At 41.5% G+C, this 19,834-nt stretch overlaps 1 protein-coding gene across 1 annotated transcript in view; it reads left to right on the top strand.

Moving 5' to 3' along the window:
• FYB2 (FYN binding protein 2) overlaps nt 1–19,834 on the top strand; it is a 129,136-nt gene that overhangs the window by 95,086 nt on the left and 14,216 nt on the right. The window contains exons 10-15 of the mRNA XM_030324739.1: nt 6,376–6,490; nt 6,581–6,621; nt 7,680–7,743; nt 9,023–9,121; nt 14,344–14,372; nt 15,820–15,880. Of these exons, the coding sequence (XP_030180599.1) occupies nt 6,376–6,490; nt 6,581–6,621; nt 7,680–7,743; nt 9,023–9,121; nt 14,344–14,372; nt 15,820–15,880 (409 nt within the window). The remainder of the gene's footprint in view (nt 1–6,375; nt 6,491–6,580; nt 6,622–7,679; nt 7,744–9,022; nt 9,122–14,343; nt 14,373–15,819; nt 15,881–19,834) is intronic.

Below are 19,834 nucleotides of genomic sequence, written 5' to 3'. Positions count from 1 at the left end.
CGACTGCAGTAGATTGGACAACCTGAATAATTCTCTCGACTAAGACAAGTAAAGGTTACATTTTTGGAAGATGTATTAAAGTATCACAGAGCTGATATAAAAAGAAAGCATCCGCATATTTGCAGGAACCGGGAGCCCTGGAAGGTGAATGCCAGAGCTACACTTGGCCTGAGGGTTTTTATTGAGCTCTGAATCCCTTGAGCCCCTGTTTTGACTGAGTGTTATGCAGAGGACAGGAGCTATATCCCGGGGCCTGCCCCGAGTGAGCTTATAATAGGAGACTCCTGTATAACGTCAGGACCTCAAAGGATTATGTCCACATAGAATGAATGAGACTCTGCCCATAGTTTAAAATGCTGTGTTGTGTTCTTATAAATGTGTTATAAAAGGCTAGATCTCAAATGTTACGAACATCATAAATTTTTTTTTTCAAAAATAAATGTGACAACAGGGGGGGAAAAAGACATTTCTGGTGATATTAATGACACATGAGAAAGCACAGAGTTGGCATAAAATCAAAACCATGCCTTGAGAAGTGGGTAGACTGAATTTGGAGTATAGCAAAAAAAAAAAAAAAAAAAAGAAAGAAAGAAAAAGAAAAAAAAGGAGAGGAAGACAAGTTGAAGTTAATAAAAGAGTTAAAGGAGAGCCCTGAATAGGGGGCTGAAAGCTGTTTTCACGCAATTATGGACTGCCCACGAGGAGTCACTATAGATTTGAGGATTATGCCGTGAAGAAAACAGTGCAAAGAAGATTATTCTGAGTAATCTGTACATAACACACAGGCCGCGAAAGCACAAAGGGAGTCGCTGGGTCCATTAATGGCTCTTTGCATTACTTGTTTCAATAGCATAAAATGCTTAGTCAAGGAGAGTGGCAGGAAAACAGAAAATTTTGAGAAGAAAAAGACAATGGCGTGTCTTTCTATACTCCTATGCAAATAGGCCTCTTGTAAAAACGAACAAACTAAAAAAAAGTATTGCTTCTTGGGGATGAAAACAAAATTAACAAAGCCTAAACCCCAGGGAGCGGAAACGTGTCCGTTTTGACCCTGGTGCTGGCTGAAGGGGAAAAAAAAAAAAAAAAAAAAAGAAAAGATTCCCATGAGCTGATCGTCTTGCCCACCTGCAGTTCAAATCCCCACTACTATGTGTGTGGTCCAGAGGAAACCCAATTTAGTCTAATGTGTATCAACTTGTGAGCCCTCCCAGATCACTGCTAGAAGCACACAAAATCCTCTTTGATGCAGCCTCCTTCCATGCTAGGTTTCAAGTAATTCCCCAATGTATCCTTTTAAAAATTAACAGTTCATAGGCCACAATTACTAAACACACAAGCAAACAAGTCACGGTGATTGGAGACCAGCAGAACAGCAGACAACAGGAACCAACCTGAAAGATAGTTACAGATATGAGAGTTGTTAAATACAAAACATCATAGTAGATTTTAAAAAGTAAAAAGAATAGGAACAGGGAACAAACAGAATTGATAGAGATAAACAGTAATTTGATAAAATGATATAGAAAGGGAGTGATATCAGATTAGACACCGGTGAAAAGGAAATTAAGGAACTAGGAGATACATTCAGAGAAATTATCCCAACATAGTCCATAGGGAATGATAGGAAAGAATGAGACAGAGGATAAGAATCCTCAAGGATAAAAGAAAAAATCTTAAAAGTAACATCAAGTCAGAGTTCTACAAAGGGGCCCTAGAAAGAGTTGGAAGAGGAAAAAGTAAAAATAATGTCTCATCATTTTCTAGAATTGTGGAAAGATAATCAGTTTGTAGATGAAGAAGCCCCAAAGTTCTCAAGCAGGATAAATAAAAGAACACACCTAGTTAGATCTTAAAGAAACTGAAGAATAAGAAAATATCTTCAAATATCTTCAAAGCAAACAAAGAAAAAGGTCAGTCACCCAGAAAGAAACAAGCAGGCTGACTGCTGAGTTCTCAACAAGAGTGTGTAACTTGAATACAGTGCAGCTGAAGGATCCTGGGTGTCTGTCTAGAATTGTGCAGCCCGTGCAAATGCAGGTCAACAGTGAAAGAAAAATTAAGGTATTTTCAGACAAAAAGAGACTTTTATCACCAAATGAAATCTCTAAAGGAGATTCTAAAGCATATACTTCAGGCAGAAGGAAGATAATCCTGGATAGAGAATTTTGGATGCAAGAAAAAAGCTGACCAAAAATATCAACTGAAAAAAAAAAAAAAAAACCACCAAGAATATAAAACTGGGGAGAGGGGAAAAAATACTGAACATTAATAGCACATACTTCGAGAAGGTAACTCACAATTAAAGCAGTCTAAGGTTTTTAATTGTAGTATTAATTTACGTTAGCCTTAGAAGAGCATAGTTAGGATGTATTCATCAAAAGATACCAGAGTGAAAAGGCAAGATGCAGAGTGGAAGATGTTATTTGATATACAGATATCTAGAGAGAGAGAGAGAGATCTGTACATATAGATATATGACAAAGGACTCGGAATATATAAAGCTTCTGTGAACATCACTGTACCCAGAAAATATAAAAAAGAAATCAGGGGCACCTGGGTGACTCAGTCGGTTAAGCATCCAACTCTTGATTTTGGCTCAGGTCGTGATTTCACAGTTTGTGAGTTTCAGCCCCATGCTGACAGCGCACAGCCCGCTTGGGATTCTTTCTTTCCCTCTTTCTCTGCCCCTTCCCCCATTTGCACATGCGTTCATGCCCCCCCCCCCAAAATAAATAAACTTAAGAATAGAAATCAGAAAAATGAAATTAGGAAAATGCTTGAACAGGTACTTCACTCGAAGATATTCAAAAAGTAAATACATAATCAAGAGCTCTTCATTAAGTCGTGGGGAAATGGAAATGAAACCTACAATGCGGTATCACTACCTGCCCACCCAAAATGGCTAAAGTAAAAAAGACTAAAGATACCAAGTGTTAGTGAAGCTGTGGAGCTGCTAGAACTCTCCTACACTTGCTGGGACTGTGAACTGGGGTACTCACCTTGGAAAACCATCTGGCAGTATCTATTAAAGTCCGGCATATGCCTATGACTGGCAACGCCGTGCCTGTTCTTGTACCAATAGAAATGCATCCTTCAGTCTACCAAGACAGATACAAGACGTTCATAGCAGAACTTTTTATAACAGCCTCACACTGGAAACTGTCCACGTGTCCATCTAAAGTACAATGAATAAATGTAGTGTATTCACACAATGGAGTAGTTACGGGAAGGAACAAATTACAACTATATGCAACAACACAGATGAATGTCACGGAGTATTGAAGTAGGCGACACCAAAGAAAACATTCTGAATGATTCCATTAATAAAAGTTCAGAAACAAGCAGAATTTACTTCATGTGTTAGGTGTTAACGATGGTGGCTACCCTTGTGAGAAGGAATGACGACCAGAACAGAGCGTGGGAGGGGCTCGGAGGGGCACTGGCAGTGTTAGGTTTTTGAAATACGTGCTCCATGCATGACTATGTTCATCTTGGGAAAAACCATTGAGCTGTACTCTTAGGATGTGTGCTTTTTCCTGTGTGTTAGAAGTAAAATTGAAAACATACTCGGGTAACTTCTAAGCAAATGGAAACTTCCAAACAAATAGAAAAGAAAAAAGAATAAAGAGAAGAAATCTCAGTCAAGAAAGAGGAGGATGAAGGGGAAGAAAAAAGAACAAATAACAAGTATGTAATGAGATACTGGATAGAAAATTTAAAATATCAGTACACTATAACTAAAAATTCAGTACAGAAAACACTTCTGTTAGAAGACCTATCTATTCAAATCATTTAATATTAAAAAATATTGGAGTGCCTTTTATGTGCCCGGCACTGGTCCAGGGGCTGGGGGTATAGTAGTAGGCAAAACTGATAAAAATTCCTATCCTCACAGAGGTTGCATTCTAATCAGAGGAGACAGATCATAAATATATAAACAATAAAATATCCACTATATGGAATGGCAGTAAATGTTACAGGGAAAAAGATAAGGCAAGGAAAGAGAATCAGGAAAGCCAAGGAGAGGTAGAAGTTGGATTTTTCAAGTAGTCATAGGTGACTTCAAAGCTGTAACGTAGATGAGGAGAGCCATGTGTATCTAGGATAAGAATGTTCCGGGGGAGAGGGGAGAAGGAGTGCCAATATCCTGGGGCAGGAGCCTACCGGGTGTGGGGGCAGAGCAGCCAGGAGGTGTGTGGCTGGAGCAGAGTGTAGTAGGAGATGAGGTCAGAGACATGACAAGGGGCCGGATAGCGTGGGGGCTTCTATAGACCATTGCAAGAACTTTGACATTTACGTTGACAGGTTTTTAAGAACAAATGACAGGCTGTGAGCACAAGAACAGAGTGATCTGATTGCATTTAAAGAATTATCCTGGCTGCTGTCGTGAAAGAAGAAATGCGAAGGGATCAATCAGGGGCCTGTTAGGAGCATGTGGTACTAATGTGAGAGAGAAAGGACGGGAGCTTGGAGGAGCATGCGGGGTAGACTTGTTGAGCCGTGCTTGGATTCAGGATAGAATTTGCAAGTAGAGAAGAGAATCAAGGACGTCTTCCTGTTTGGGACCCGAACGACAGAAAGGACGAGCTGCCACTGTTTACTTAGCTGGGACTGACCTCAGGAAATGCAGATTTGCAGAGAAGAAACCTTGAGTTTGGTTTGGAACATAATGTATTTAGACAACCAAATGGGAGTGACGTGAAGGGTGAGGGAGAATCTAGAATTTGTGAAAGATGTCTAAGTGAGAGATGTAAATTTGGGAGCTGTCTGTGTTTTTAAGAGGAAGCCATAAACTTTAACATTTGCCGCAGCCAAAAGGAAGGATTAAAAAAGAAAAAAAGCGGTCTTGAACTAGGAGTTAGGCACCTGTGTGTGCAGCATCTTTGTTTTGTGCTGGGAGAAACTTGCTGATAACCTCTTATGGAAAAGCAGCACATGACGGCTCAAGGAGCTGACGTGCCTGAGACAGTTTGGGGTTCGAACGTGCTGACTTCTTACCAGGGGTTAAAATTTTGTTACTTGGTTCGTTTAATTGACACAAGTCCGTTTGCTTCTTGCTTATTTCTCAGATGTATCACTTCTTCTTTCTGATTAACAGTTCATGTGTGAAAATGGTTCTGAATCACCCGTACTCGAAATATCAAACTATGCCAACTGATAAAAATACGACAGTTTTATGATTATGACAAGTGTATAGCTCTGTGAAATAAACCAGCACCTGCAGTTAACAGGGCTCGCTACTTGCGCCCACAATCCCTGTACATTTTTCAACCTGGCACCCCATCTTCTGGCTAATTCCATCACTAAGGAGTAAGGAAATGCTAATGTGCTCGCTCAGTCAACTGGTCTAAGAAATTTGAAGAGAAAAGTGCCACACAACTGGATAAGATCGTCTAAATTTCAAGAGAGAGTGGGGCACCTGGGTGGCTCAGTCGGTTAAACATCCCACTTCAGCTCAGGTCATGATCTCATAGTTGGTGAGTTTGAGACCCACGTCAGGCTCAGTGCTGACAGCTCAGAGCTTGGAGCCTGCTTCGGATTCTATGTCTGTCTCTCTGTCTATTTCTCTCTCTTTCTCTCTCTCTCTCTCTCTCTCTCTCTCTCTCTCTCTCTCCCTCCCTCCCTCCCTCCCTCCCTCCCTCCCTCCCTCTCTCTCCCTCTCTCTCTCTCCCTCTCTCTCTCTCCCCTTCCCCCACTCGCTGTCATGCTCTCCCTCTCAAAAATAAACATTAAAGGGGTGCCTGGGTGGCTCAGTTGGTTAAGCGTCCGACTTCGGCTCAGGTCATGATCTCGCGGTTTGTGAGTTCGAGCCCCGCGTCGGGCTTGTGCCGACAGTTCAGAGCCTGGAGCCTGCTTCGGATTCTGTGTCTCCCTCTCCCTCTGCCCCTCCCCTGCTCACGCTCTGACTCTCTCTGTCTTTCAATAATAAATAAACGTTTAAAAAAAATTAAAAAAAAATAAAATTAAAAAAAATAAACATTAAAAAAAAAATTTATAAAGAGAGAGAAGCCCCAGGGCTGTATCCTGGAGGATATCACCATCTGAGGTCTGAGATTAGAGAAGAGCCATCAGAGAAGAGGGAGGAGTTACTGGTCACTAGGTAACGAGCACTTTTCATGAATACGTATTCATCCTTGCCACACTCACTTAAGAGTCCGTGTTTTTATTATCCCAACTTCAGAGAACCATAACTGAGTCTCTGCAAGGCAAAATGGTTTGCCAAAGAAACGCACACATCAAAATTATAATCCGGTTTTAGTTGATGAAATCTGCCTTTCCTGTTCTTGCCTCCACTGCCACGACATGTGCGAATGCATTTATGCTAGTAGCACTTGATGAGCTATTCTTCCAGGACTTTCTCTGTTTTCTTTATAGGTGGGTATGTGGAGGCCTTGGAGGTCACTAAAGAAATGCCAGGCCAGGGGGCCTGGAAGCCTCGCTCCATCTCAGAGGAGACATACGACGATGTTGAGTGCCCCAGCAGAGGGAGGTAAGTGCATCTCAGCCCTTCAGCAGTGTGGTAAGACTTTAAAGGTACAACACAACAGGTTAATGGTCTCTGCGTTACTTCTCCCCACAGGACAAGGTCAGATTTCTCTAGCTCATTTGCTTCAGATGATGGTAAGTATAAGAAGACGTTTGCTAATGTGGGTAGGGGGGGCACCTGGGTGGCTCAGTCGGTTGAGAGCCTGACTTCGGCTCAGGTCATGATCTCACGGTGTGTGGGTTCAAGCCCTGCATGGGGCTCTGTGCTGACAGCTCAGAGCCTGGAGCCTGCCTTGGATTCTCTGTCTCCCTCTTCCTCTGTCCCTCCCCCATTCACGCACTGTCTCTCTGTCTCTCTCAAAAATAAACATTAAAAAAAATTAAACTTGAAAATTCTCCTATACAGGGTAGCCTTAAATTGTATCTGTGTATCTTAAGCTGATGTATTAGGCTAGGCTAAAGCCATGCTAAGAAGGGGAAGATTATTCAGGATGCTTTGGTTCCCCTTTATTGCCCCAACATCCAACACAGCATGTGATGTTTATAGACTCTGAATGTTATATACAAAATATGCAAAGGAAGAGGGTAGAAGGATGGAATCTGTTGATAAACCTGCTTTCTTTGACTATACCAGATCAGACTTAGGATCGGGGAGAAGCAAATATGAATTTTCATTTTGTACCTACTTTTATAGGGGTTTAATTATTTTTACCATGTGCCTGAGGGACCTGGGTGGCTCAGTTGATTAAGCGTCTGACACATGGTTTTGGCTCAGGTCATGATCTCATGGTTCATGAGATCAAGCCCTATGTTGGGCTCTGTGCTAACAGCACGGAGTCTGCTTGGGGTTCTCTGTCCCTTTCTCTCCAAATAAATAAACTTTAAAAGAAAATGTGGCTCAGTCTGTTGAGCATCCAACATAAGCTCAGGTCATGATCTCCCTTCAAGCCCCCCATCAGGCTCTGTGCTGACAGCTCAGAGCCTAGAGCCTGCTTAGATTTCTGTCTCCCTCTCTGCCCCTCTCCTGCTTGCTCTCTCTCTCTCTCTCAAAAATAAACATTAAAAAATATTTTTAAAAACATGCCTGACATGAAAGTGTACCTAGCACATGATAGGTATCCAATAATTTTTGGTGAAATATGAATTTGAGCTATTGTCATTGTAATACATGAAAACAGTTCTTTTAATTCCAGAAGAAAATAGTGAAGAAGTGTATGAAGAGGTCTACAAAACAAAAGGCAACTACCCAAAAATAGAGTGAGTTCCTCTCTTTCTTAGCATTGTAGCTAATAGTATTGATGCTGTAGGAAAATCAGACTTTAAGAAGTAGTCGTCTTCCTTTGACTGTGTCATCCTTAGGATTTGCGTCTTGAGTAGAGAGAAGCTACTTTAATCTACAATTGTGATGAATAAGAGACTTGGGATTGTGTACAGTCATATGCTAGAATCTTTAATCATATTGCTTTTCTTTCTTAAGAAAATGCCCATCTCTCCAAGTAGGGAACTTTAATATCGTGTTAGGAATTAAGTCAAAAGGGAGAAGTAAATAGTAATAAAACTCGCTTCCGCCCTATCATAGCATTTGTGGAACGAAATCACTGGTCATGACTTAATTTGTGTCTTTGCAAGTTAAGAATGTCTCTGGGATTTAGACTTAATTTAATATCTAAGAATTCAGTGTTATCGGGAATATTTGTTCAAATGGGCCTTATTCGTCAACTTTAGTTACTGAGGGCACATTGTGGAAATGAAAACAGCAACGGTCAAAAGCAAGAAGTTCAAGGGTTGGAGGGAGGAGTAGTGTTCCATGCTGGGTGGGATGGTGTGGATGTATCATTCCCTCTCCAGCTCCCCTAAAAAAACCCAAGAGCATATTTGGAAGAATTTTAATCATTAACTGGGCAATAAATGTACCACCGTTGTTGTAATATCAGTCAGTCAATTAAAAGTTGGTGACATGGGGCGCCTGGGTGGCGCAGTCGGTTAAGCGTCCGACTTCAGCCAGGTCACGATCTCGCGGTCCGTGAGTTCGAGCCCCGCATCAGGCTCTGGGCTGATGGCTCGGAGCCTGGAGCCTGTTTCCGATTCTGTGTCTCCCTCTCTCTCTGCCCCTCCCCCGTTCATGCTCTGTCTCTCTCTGTCCCAAAAATAAATAAAAAACGTTGAAAAAAAAAAAAATTAAAAAAAAAAAAAAAAGTTGGTGACATGGATTTCAGGAGCCAGAATTGCTGTATTTCCAGTATAGTTTGTAAACTATTCTTTCCCTAAGTCATCTTCTCTGAAAGGAAGCTCTTGCTTCACATGTACGAAATAGAGACCATTCGCGGTGGATGAAGCTTGTACTGAAGTATAATTCCCTTCGTAGCTGACTGGTGTGTGTTACTTCATATTGGCATCTAAACAAATAAGACTAGCACAGAGGTTGATGAGGCATTTGCTCTCACTTCCTGGAGTGGGACGTGTTCTGGAATGAGCCTCTTCCTTCTCTAGTACTCTCTCAAATGCCGTGTTGTTTATATCCTCTGATTCCTCTTAGCTTAGACGGAAAAGAAGCCCTTAAAAGACTGCAGAAATTCTTGAAGAAAGAAAAGAACAGATTTAAAATGAAGAAAAACAAGTTGAAAGAAAATGTAAGGTAAAAAGTCTTTGGCGGTTGTTTTTGGTTCCCACCCCCCCCCCCCCCCCGCATGGGGGAACTCGCAGTGTCAGCCTTGTGGCTCTGCGTCCTAGTCTCAGAAACGGTGCAGGGGGTATCAGAAACCAAAGCCAAAGGCCTGCTTATCACCTGCCTCTTCTTTCCAATTTGTGAATGAACCACACCCACAGCTAGTAATAAGAAGGTGACAACATCCGTTTGGGAAAAAAAAAAAAAATTTGATGAAACAGGATTGTAAACAGTGGTAGAGAGGAAAGCCTAAGCAAAGTCCAGAAAGTAATTTTGTTGCCATATATCCCTGTTATCACCAGCCATTGTGTCATATATCCCTGTTATCACTGGCCATTGTGTTATTAATTACGTCCTTGTATGTTTTCTTGGCCCTGCGAGTTTCAGTGTTTTACCTGTCTACACTTCTGTATTCTAATTTGCATCTCTAGAGAGAAGTAATGTGTAGACAGGGGAGATGAACTTTGCAGCTGACTGGTTCATATATCTCAAGGTGTTAGACCTGGAAAGGGCCCTCCAAGATCTCCGCGCTAATTACCAGTGGTTGAGAAGGTCACACGTTCGCCAGCAGTATGGGAGGCCTGGATTCTGGATGCTAGTTACAGCTTTGTCGTTTACTCAGTGTGCAGTTGTGGGCAAATCATGCCCCAGCCCATGTTTCCTCTTGCCTACAAGAGAGGCTGGGCAGTTTCTGCAGGCACTTCTCAAATATGTAGAAATGGATATAGACAGAGATCTGTGTTTTAGAAGAGCAGGGGACAATAAGATAATTTCCCTAAGGTCACCAGATACATTGGCATGGAATTACTACTCTACCTTGACGTTCTCATCCTTCGTAGAAGCTGAAAGTTACATGATTTTTAGTCCAGTTGTCTGCTGGACCTAGATCTACCAAGAGATCCAACAGACTGTCGTGTTCACAGATTGTACTCCTGACCATGGAAGTAGAGCTCCTGTGGTCAGTTAGACCTAGCTTGAAGGCATACTCGGGCCCTGGCAGGTTAGATGCTTCTGACAAAAAACGATTACCATGATGCCTGTGGTCCCTTAAAAAATTGATCCAGCCGGGGCACCTGGGTGGCTCAGTTGGTTAAGCGTCCGACTTCAGCTCAGGTCATGATCTCACAGTTCGTGGGTTCAAACCCCGCATCAGGCTCTGTGCTGACAGCTCAGAGCCTGGAGCCTGCTTCACATTCTGTGTCTCCATCTCTCTCTGCCCCTTCCCTGCTCATGCTCTGTCTCACTCTGTCTCAAAAATAAATAGGGGCGCCTGGGTGGCACAGTCGGTTAAGCGTCCGACTTCAGCCAGGTCACGATCTCGCGGTCCGTGGGTTTGAGCCCCGCGTCAGGCTCTGGGCTGATGGCTCTGGGCTGATGGCTCGGAGCCTGGAGCCTGTTTCCGATTCTGTGTCTCCCTCTCTCTCTGCCCCTCCCCCGTTCATGCTCTGTCTCTCTCTGTCCCAAAATAAATAAAAAACGTTGAAAAAAAAATTAAAAAAATAAATAAATAAATAAATAAATAAACATTAACAAAAAAATTGATCCAGGTGAAAATGCTGATATTTTTTAATGCAAATCTCATTTCCTTTTTCTTAGAACTATTCAGTGACTCCTTAATGACTTTTAGAATACCCAGGCTTTTTCTATGGCAAGTGAATATTTTATGGAAGCTCCCTTTTTGTCCAGTTCCATCTCTCACTCAGATTTCCTTTACCATCCCACATAAATACCCGACAGATGTAATTCTGCCATGGTATTGGTGCCTCCTTGCTTTAACCATGACATTCCCTTGGTCTGGAATGCACCCGTCCTCCTCCAACCTCCTTTGATTATCAGAGTTCTGGTCTTCCCTTAAATTTGGTCAAACAGTATCCCTTCTGGGACACCTTTCCTGAACCTCTCTACCCAGACCTGGATTACCTGTGTCTCCTCTGTGTCTCCCTAACATCCTGTGCATGTCTTCTAACATCTATTAATACTCCTGAGAAACCTTTTTTCTTAAAGTTAGAGAATCACAGGGTTATAAGAGAAATCCATATTATCTAGTCTAATGCAGTACAAAAGCTTTTCTGGAAACTTCCTAACAAGCTAAATATCTGTGCTTGCACACCTCTATAAAAGAGAAATTTACTACCTGCAGAGAAAGATGTTTCATCTTTAGGAAGGTCTAATAAGATTTTTCCCTTGGGCACCTGCATGGCTCAGTCAGTTGAGTGACCGGCCCTGGGTTTCAGCTCAGATCATGATCCCAGGGTCATGGGATGGAACCCTGCATCCGGCTTCCCACTGCATGGAGCCTGCTTGGGATTCTCTCTCTCTCGCTCTCCCTCTCTCTTGCTCTATCTCCCCCTCTCCCTCCCTCCCTCCCTCTGCCCCTCTTCCCAACTCACTCTCTATCTCTCTCAAATAAAAATAAGATATATTTTTCTCATAAATTTTGGCAAAATCTGCCCCTCAGCCTTAATTTTTCAATTAATAACGTGTAGATATAACAGGACAAGATAGAATTTATTACTGTGTTTATTGAGCTTTTTGATTGAACACCAACTCCTACTTGATTACCTTACCTTCAGAGAGAGGTTTTGCAACACTGGAAATGTGACATGGAAAAAGAGTAAGGCTCTCCACCCTCTCTTTCTCTCGGATACACACACTGTCTATTAGGACAGTCATTAAATGGTCTGATTTAGGTAGAAATAAGCCAAGAATTAAATGCCAACTGGTCTCAGCTCTGCTATGAGTTTTACATGGGAACTAGATGTTAAACCTGTTCTCACACCCTCTGTTCCAGATGCACCGACTTCCTTGTTTTTCTTTAAAGAGACCTAGCACACCTCTGCCTGTCGGTCTCTGCATTGGCCGTTCCCTTTCCCAGAACGCTTTCATTCAGATAACAGTGTGGCTCACCCCCTCCTTTCCTTCAGATTCTACTCAAGTTGCCTCATCAGCGAACCCTTCCCTGACCATCTTCCGAAAAATGGCAGACCAGCCCTCACCTGCAGCCCTCCTGGCCCCTCATCTTGCTCTCTTTTGTTCAGTTGCACTTCTCTCCTTAGTTGACAGAACATAAAAATCCTTGTTGCATCTGCTTCACCCTGCTAGAATCCATGAGGGCACTCATGGTTTTGTCCCCTGCTGTATCTCCAGTATAAAGAACAGTGAGTGAGACATGATAGGTACTCCGTAAATAGCTGATGAATGAGTTAAATGACCTAGAGGAAGGCAATATTGTTCTAGACTTTTTGTAGCCTCCGTTTCTATGTTTAAATAGGAGCTACCATCACCCTGACCCAAAAAAATAGAGGAACGGAGTTGGCATTAAGAAAGGCTTTGCTGAGCTAGGAACCCTTGAGTGGAGAAGCCAAGGAAGTACGCTAACTAGGCATCGAGGACAGGGAGGGTGAAGGACTTCACGTGTGTTCTCTCTCCAGTTCTCACAATACTCACGATGCGATAGAACCTCTTTTCTCCATTTCACGGATGAAAAATTAGGGCTTTGAAAAGTTATGTGACTTGCACAGGTAAGTGGACAAGTGGCAGAACTCAGAGTCAGATGCAGCTCCCTCTGACCTCAGGGACTGCTGCTCCTCTGTTCTGATGGCACCAGGTCTGGTTGTACAGTCACTGACAGCAGGGACCATTGAACGTCCTCAGCTCTTTCCCAGGCACATCTACTTAGGTACGCCCATGCAGCTCTAATACTCCCCCGTGTGATAGAGCTGGTGTTCGCTCTAGAAATGAAGAACCTAAGGCTTGCATAAAGGTTAGCTGATTTTCCCAGAAGTGTTGTTTCTTTGGACATTCCTTTCTTAGGTTCTTATCACACAGTGTTGTACTTTGGGTCTCCCTCACTAAACGCCTGGCTACTTCAGGGTAGAAACTGTGTCTGATCATTTTATACACCCAGCAGAGCGGTCTGGCCCGTGGTGAGTGTACCCGTCGGACTGCACTGAAACTCATTGCTTAAAATACGTGGATTTTTTTTTCTACCACACCCTGCTTCCTTCCATCTCCTTAACTGTGTAACCAAACAATCTACTCAGGCCAAATGTCCCTCTCCCACTTAGCAATTTGCTATCTCCCATCCCCCCCCCCCCCCCGCCCCCGGCCTGGAATTCTGCCCTCAAGATATCCTTTTGGCTTAACCATACATGTAGGCAGGGTCCCATGTCTGCAGAGGGTGGTTCTCTTTCACCACAGTGGATGTCCAGGTGCAGCTCAGAGATATTGTGCATTGGGTTCCAGACCATCCCAACAAAGCAAATGTTAGCAATAAAGTGAGTCCAGTTTTTTGGTTTCCCAGTTCATATAAAAGTTGTGTTTATACTGTGGTCTACTAAGCATGAAACATGTCTAAAAAAATGTACGTACCTTAATTTAAAAATCTGTTGCTAAAAATGCTAACCATCTTCTGAGCTTTAGTGAGTCCTAATCACTGATCACGGATCACCATAATGAATAATAATGAAAAAACTTGAAATGCTTCGAGAATTACCAAAATATGATCCAGAGACATTAAGAAAATGTTCTTAGAAAAACAGTGTTGGGGCGCCTGGGTGGCGCAGTCGGTTAAGCGTCCGACTTCAGCCAGGTCACGATCTCGCGGTCCGGGAGTTCGAGCCCCGCGTCAGGCTCTGGGCTGATGGCTCGGAGCCTGGAGCCTGTTTCCGATTCTGTGTCTCCCTCTCTCTCTGCCCCTCCCCCGTTCATGCTCTGTCTCTCTCTGTCCCAGAAATAAATAAACGTTGAGAAAAAAAAAAAAAAAGAAAAAAAAAGAAAAACAGTGTTGATAGGCTTGGTGATGGCAAGTTGTCACAAACCTATTTGTCAAAAACTCAGTGTCTGTGAATTGCAATGAAACAAGGTAGGCCTGTATTTGATGGGCATCTTGGAAGGTTTGAAGGTGGAAACAGGATCTTGTGAATGGACAGGGCAGAGCCTGAAGTTGCCTAGTTAGGGGAGGGAACTACGGGTGGTCCCAGGGGTACATCAGCTCATTTTTAAATGGTGGTGTGGAAGCAGGGGGACGGTTGATCAGAACAAAGCTACAGGAGAGGTTTGCTTCACATCTTTGCCTAGATGCACTTGCAGCAAGAAACCTAGTCATCAATATGTTATTTGAGATGGATCAGCTAATCTTTCTGAACCTGGCTTTTTTCCTTAACCCTTTTGTGTCTCCTGTCAATCAACAGTGCATTTTCCATTTCGCTGCCTGATTTAGGTAAGTGACATTCACTTACTACTGGCACAAAACTACTCAGTACTGGCATATTCAGAGGCAGGGAAAGAGAAGCAGTAATCCTTCCTTCATTCCATAGTTAATGAAAGTTTGAGACATAAAGATCAAAGACAACATTTTATCCAACAGTATAACTTATGTCGGGGAAGATGGATAACGTTTCTCAAGTGCCTACTATATACCGGGCCTCTTAAAATCCCAGAAAAATAGTATCTTTTTAGGAAGCTCTAGGACCCATATCCATACCTTAGTGATCTGGGATTTGTACTCAAGTTTCTCTGATTACAAAGCTCGTGCATTTTACATTATACCACACAGCTCTTGTAGGATTTGACAGCCAAATCACCCTAATTAAGACCTAATGAATTGGACATGATCAAGTTGCACTACACTGACTAGCTGAATCAAGGATGGGTCACTGGAATATTCTTTGCTATAAAAACAATAATGCACAGATCAGTACATTGTCTGATCCATAGTATGATCTCAATATATGTACAGTGAGTTGAATCTGCCAGTAAGAAGGCCATGTGTTGTTTGCTGGTTTTTGTTTGTAAGCCTTAGCCATGGTGGTACTTTGATTTCACTCTGATTAGGCAATTCAAATGTATATTATATTTCAGAAATATGAGTTTGCTGTACTAAATAACAAGTGAAGGTTATATAAATAAGCCTGGTAAAATCATAGGTCCCCCCCAAGTTTCCTTGGTCCACGTAAAAATCCAAAAAGCGAACATAGAATAGACATGCATTGTACTCGCAGCCAAATTTATGAATAATCAAATATGAATTATGAAATTATTATACTAGAAAGTCTCAAACTCATTCAAGTGGTGAATCACTTAAACATGGGATTCTATGTAAAGCACCAAGGAATGTGAATATCCCAAACTGAAAATGTCCAATTATGCACTAAGGTTCAATTTTATGCAAGATTATTATAGAAGAGCAGTTACCAATGGTTTGAAATCAAAATTAAGGAGGAAAAAAACATGAATATTTTACTTAAACTGTCTTTTTCCAGGATTTTGGAAAAGCCCTCTTACTGTTCTAGAAGTAAAACATCTTTGCCTAGTTCCAGGATGATGGGGAGCTATTCTAAAGATGACCCTTTCAGTAACTCATATTTTCTGAAAACATGCATGAAATTAAATAGACATAAATATGTATGTGTGTATTTGAGATACTAGGGCATGCCACTATTTTTTTAATCTCTTAATTGAATTTCTCCCCAAATGGAGATTCTTTTTGCTCTTTGATCCTTCCAGCCTGTGTTCTATGATCAGATTTTGATAAAACAGACATGGGGAGACACCTGGATAATTGGGTATTAAGGATAATGGTGGACATTGTGGATAATTCGGAAAGCCCAGAAATTTGTATGAGCCATACCTAATAATGGACTATTTTGTTCGTGTCTTGACCCTAGAACTTAGGTCTCAGGAAGTTATTATCTATGATAACATCGATATAAATGAAAAAGAATCCAGGTAAGTCATTTTACCTCATTGGTCATCCCTACTGATACCTAATCCATTTCCTGATGGTTTGTTAAATATGGTCAGAGGGCCACCTCTTCAGAGCCTTAGAAACTGGATAAAAAGTCAGATTCTGATGTCCCTCCCCTCACTAAGAAGGGAAAACAGTGAATAATGTAGGTGATCTAATGGTAGTAGGTGATTCAGAAGTCACTGGAGCTTTGGAATATATTTCTTGCCTTTGAATCTAGAGACTTGAAACTCATTTTAATGCAACATACCCTGACTTAATAACCTCCTATGTACAAGGCAACACGGAGGATAGCGAGCAGTGTTTGACGGAGCCTCTATCCTCAAAGACAGAATAACCATCTAACCAGAAAGAAACCATCCTGGAACTCGATGCCCCCTCTCTAGCTACTTGTTTTCTGTCCTCTCCCCCTCAACTAAATGACTGAAAAGAGAGGTCTCCTCTGCTTATCCTTGATTCATTTAGGGTTCTAATTTTTTTTTTGTACTTAAAAACACTATTGCTATAAATAGTCTTATGTCTTCTGTGAATATGTCCTAGAATTTTCCTAGCAGATACTCAGAAGGGAAGAGAAATGCCGAAGGGAATGCAAATTTATAAGAAAATGCCAACTTATTTTCCAAAGTGGTTGTACCAATTTACATTCTTCCCAGCTGTTTGTAAGGGGAATGTTGATCCACATTCTCACCAACACTTAGCACAGAGAGAATTCTTAACTTTGCCAATTTTGTGGGTATAAAATACTAAGTGTTGAACCCCTTTTAATATTCACCATTCATATCTTCTATCGAAGGCCAGTTCATATCTTTTTATTCTGTTTTCTTATTGCATTGATGGTCTTTTTCTTATTTATTTATAGATTTTTTAATGCATTCTAGATATCATCCCTTTGTCAGTTATATATGTTGCAGAGACCTTCTCCCCCATTGTAGCTTGACTTTGCAACATTCTTCCTAGTCTTCTAATGAATAGAAATTTTTAATTTTAATGTACTTGAATTTAGCAATTGAGTGTTGCCTTTGGCATCTTTAGAAGAAATCTTTATCCCAAGATCATATGATATCCTCCTATATTTTCTTCTAAAACTGCTGAATTTTTTGCCTTTTACATTTAAACCTTAGACGTATCTGGAACTGAGTTTTGTGTGTTGGTACTATAATGAAGTATCAATCTAATTAAATTTTCTTACATGTGGATAAATGTCCTGCATGATTAATTGAATAGTTACACCTTTCCCCATGGATATACAATGCCATCTTTGTCATATCAAGTTTCCATGTCTGAAGGTCTATGCCCATGCTCTCTATTCCAGTGTCCTTTCCATCTTAATAGCCTGGTGCTCTGAAAAAGTAGTTAGTAAGATATTAGTACACAGAGGGGCACCTGTGTGGCTCAGTCAGTTAAGCATCCAACTTTGGCTCAGGTCATGATCTCATGGTTCATGAGTTCCAGCCCTGCATCAGGCTCTGTGCTGACAGCTTGGATCCTGCTTGGGAATCTCTGTCTTTGTCTATCCTTCCCCCACTCGTGTTCTCTCTCCTCTCTCTCTCTGTCTCTACCCCCCTCCCCCTCTCCCTCTCTCTCCTTCCCTCCCCCTCCCTCCCCCTCTCAAAACTAAACATTAAAAAAAGATATTAGTACCCTGAGAAAGTAATTGCTATCAGTGCCTTGACATGTTTTAAGACATGATTCATGCCTAATGTACAGTTAAGTTCTATAAATGTCCCATGTGCACTTTAGAAAAATATGCCTTCTCTAATTGTTTGGTACAACAATCCACTTAGGTTCTTCAAATCATTCTCTTGTTAAAATCTGTAGATTTATGAATTTTTAGATGTTGGAGCCATCAATATTTGAAAGAAAGAGCTTCAAATCTCACACAAACATGGCAGACTTGTCAATCTCTTCCTAAAGTTCTGTCATGTTTTGTTTGATGTATCCTGAGGCTCTTTTGTTAGTTGCTTACAAAATTAAAAATATAGTGAACCTAATGTTTCTTCCTCATATGGTAGATGTCTCTATCCCTAATACTATTAATAACAAAAATAATACGTAGTTCTTATTGGGGTCAGTAACTGTCATATACATTTAATATGTATTAGTTCATTCAGTCTTCACCACCATCCCATGAGGTAGATACTATTATTATACAAACATTTCAGAAGAGAGACTCAGGCATAGAGGTTGTTACTTGCCCAAGTTCACAGAGGTAGTAAAGTGTAGAAACAGGATTCAAACCCAATCCAGTAGTAAAGAGTTACTACTACACAATGTTGTATCTCCTAGTGATGCTCTGTCTTAACGTCTAATTTGCCTGATATATATCTACTGGAACTTTCTTTTAGTTAGGATTTCCCTACTATATTTTTAATCCTTTAATTTTCTGTTTTCCATATTCTCATTCGTTGGGTCTTGAATAAATAGCCATAGAGCTGCATTTGGCTTTTTAAAATGCCAATATAACAATCTGTCTTAACTCCTACCTTGACCTTGACCTTGGCCTAAGGTTCAATCTCCTGAAATACTGTGGTGCTGATGCTAGCATTTTCCACGGGACAAACTGGCCATTTGTGCTTGCATACTGCTTGCTGCTGTCTGGTTTCAGCTTAGTTGGCGGGGGCTACTAAGGTACTGTGCACAGTACTTACTCTAAGGGTAAAGTGTAGCAATTTTTTAAGACACTTGAGTCTAGTAGTTTTGTACTGGGAGCGCCCTTTCAGGATACTCTTCTGCCCTACAGCCAAATGAGGAAGTCTAAACTCTGAGCAAAAGGACAATGTAATCAGAGCTACACTTCAGGAAGAGTAAAGGGATCCTTCTCCAGAATGCTTTGGAGAGAAAGTATGAAGTAATACATATGTTAGAATGTCATTATGATCGCTCAGGTGAAAGATGATCAAATGTTCTCGGGTGGTGAAAGAAATGAAGGAGAGGAGATTTCAGGGGAGAACTTACGTGGATTTTGTTAAACTGTGAAATCCTCTGGTAGAAACCACATCCTCCTCATCTCTATTATCCAGGTCCTAATATAGCACTTAGATGATGGTAGGTACCCAAGGAATATTTTGTGCATGAACGATGTTTACCACATCAGCCCTGTCAAATTCTGAACAAGACCTTCTTCATGTGATAGAGTAAATCTGTAGTTTGGCTTCACATAAACTAATTATTAAAGGCATTTGTAGCAGATAGAACACTGGTGGAAAGAAAGTAGCAGAAGGGAGAGGGAAGATGATACCTCAATTCCTTTTTTCTTTTCTTTTTTAATGTTTATTTTTGAGAGAGAAAGAGAGAGCATGAGCTGGGGAGGGGCATAGAGAGGGAGACACAGAATCTGAAGCAGGCTCCAGGCTCTGAGCGGTCAGCACAGAGCCCGACGTGGGGCTCGAACCACAAACCGGAAGATCATGACCTGAGCCGAAGTCGGACACTTAACTGACTGAGCCACACAGTGCCCCGATACCTGAATTCTTATAAACTTGGCTAGTTTGCTTGTCATACCTTGGTAGGTAGGTATTAGATTGAGGAGAAGCCTAAACAGCTCTAGATTAAGTTGTCACTAGGTATTCCAGACCTCTGCTTTTTATTTCCTTTTGTTCAGTAGAAGGTCTCTTAGGGGATTAGCAAGGGAAAGAAGAAGAGGGGGATTTTGAAAAGGACACTGGTACTGGAACATGGCACCAGTGAGACCTGTGGCACATCCTCTTACTTCCCTGAGCCTTTGTTTCTTACCCATGATATGGTAATAAAAAATCCTCATCCTGCCAGATTCTTTAAGCTCTCTAACTAGATCCCTAGGAAAACTAAAATAAGTTGAGAAAGGGGCAGAGTGGACCATAGTATTCACATGGCTAGCATGGATAGAAATTGGTATGACCTCTCTGAAAGAATATTTGGCCATATGTATCCAAAATGCCCACACCCTTTACTTTACC

Source organism: Lynx canadensis, chromosome C1 (assembly GCF_007474595.2).
Source record: "Lynx canadensis isolate LIC74 chromosome C1, mLynCan4.pri.v2, whole genome shotgun sequence".
NCBI lineage: Eukaryota > Metazoa > Chordata > Mammalia > Carnivora > Felidae > Lynx > Lynx canadensis.
Note: the sequence above shows the minus strand (reverse complement) of the source record. Positions and strands in the feature narration are given on the sequence as shown.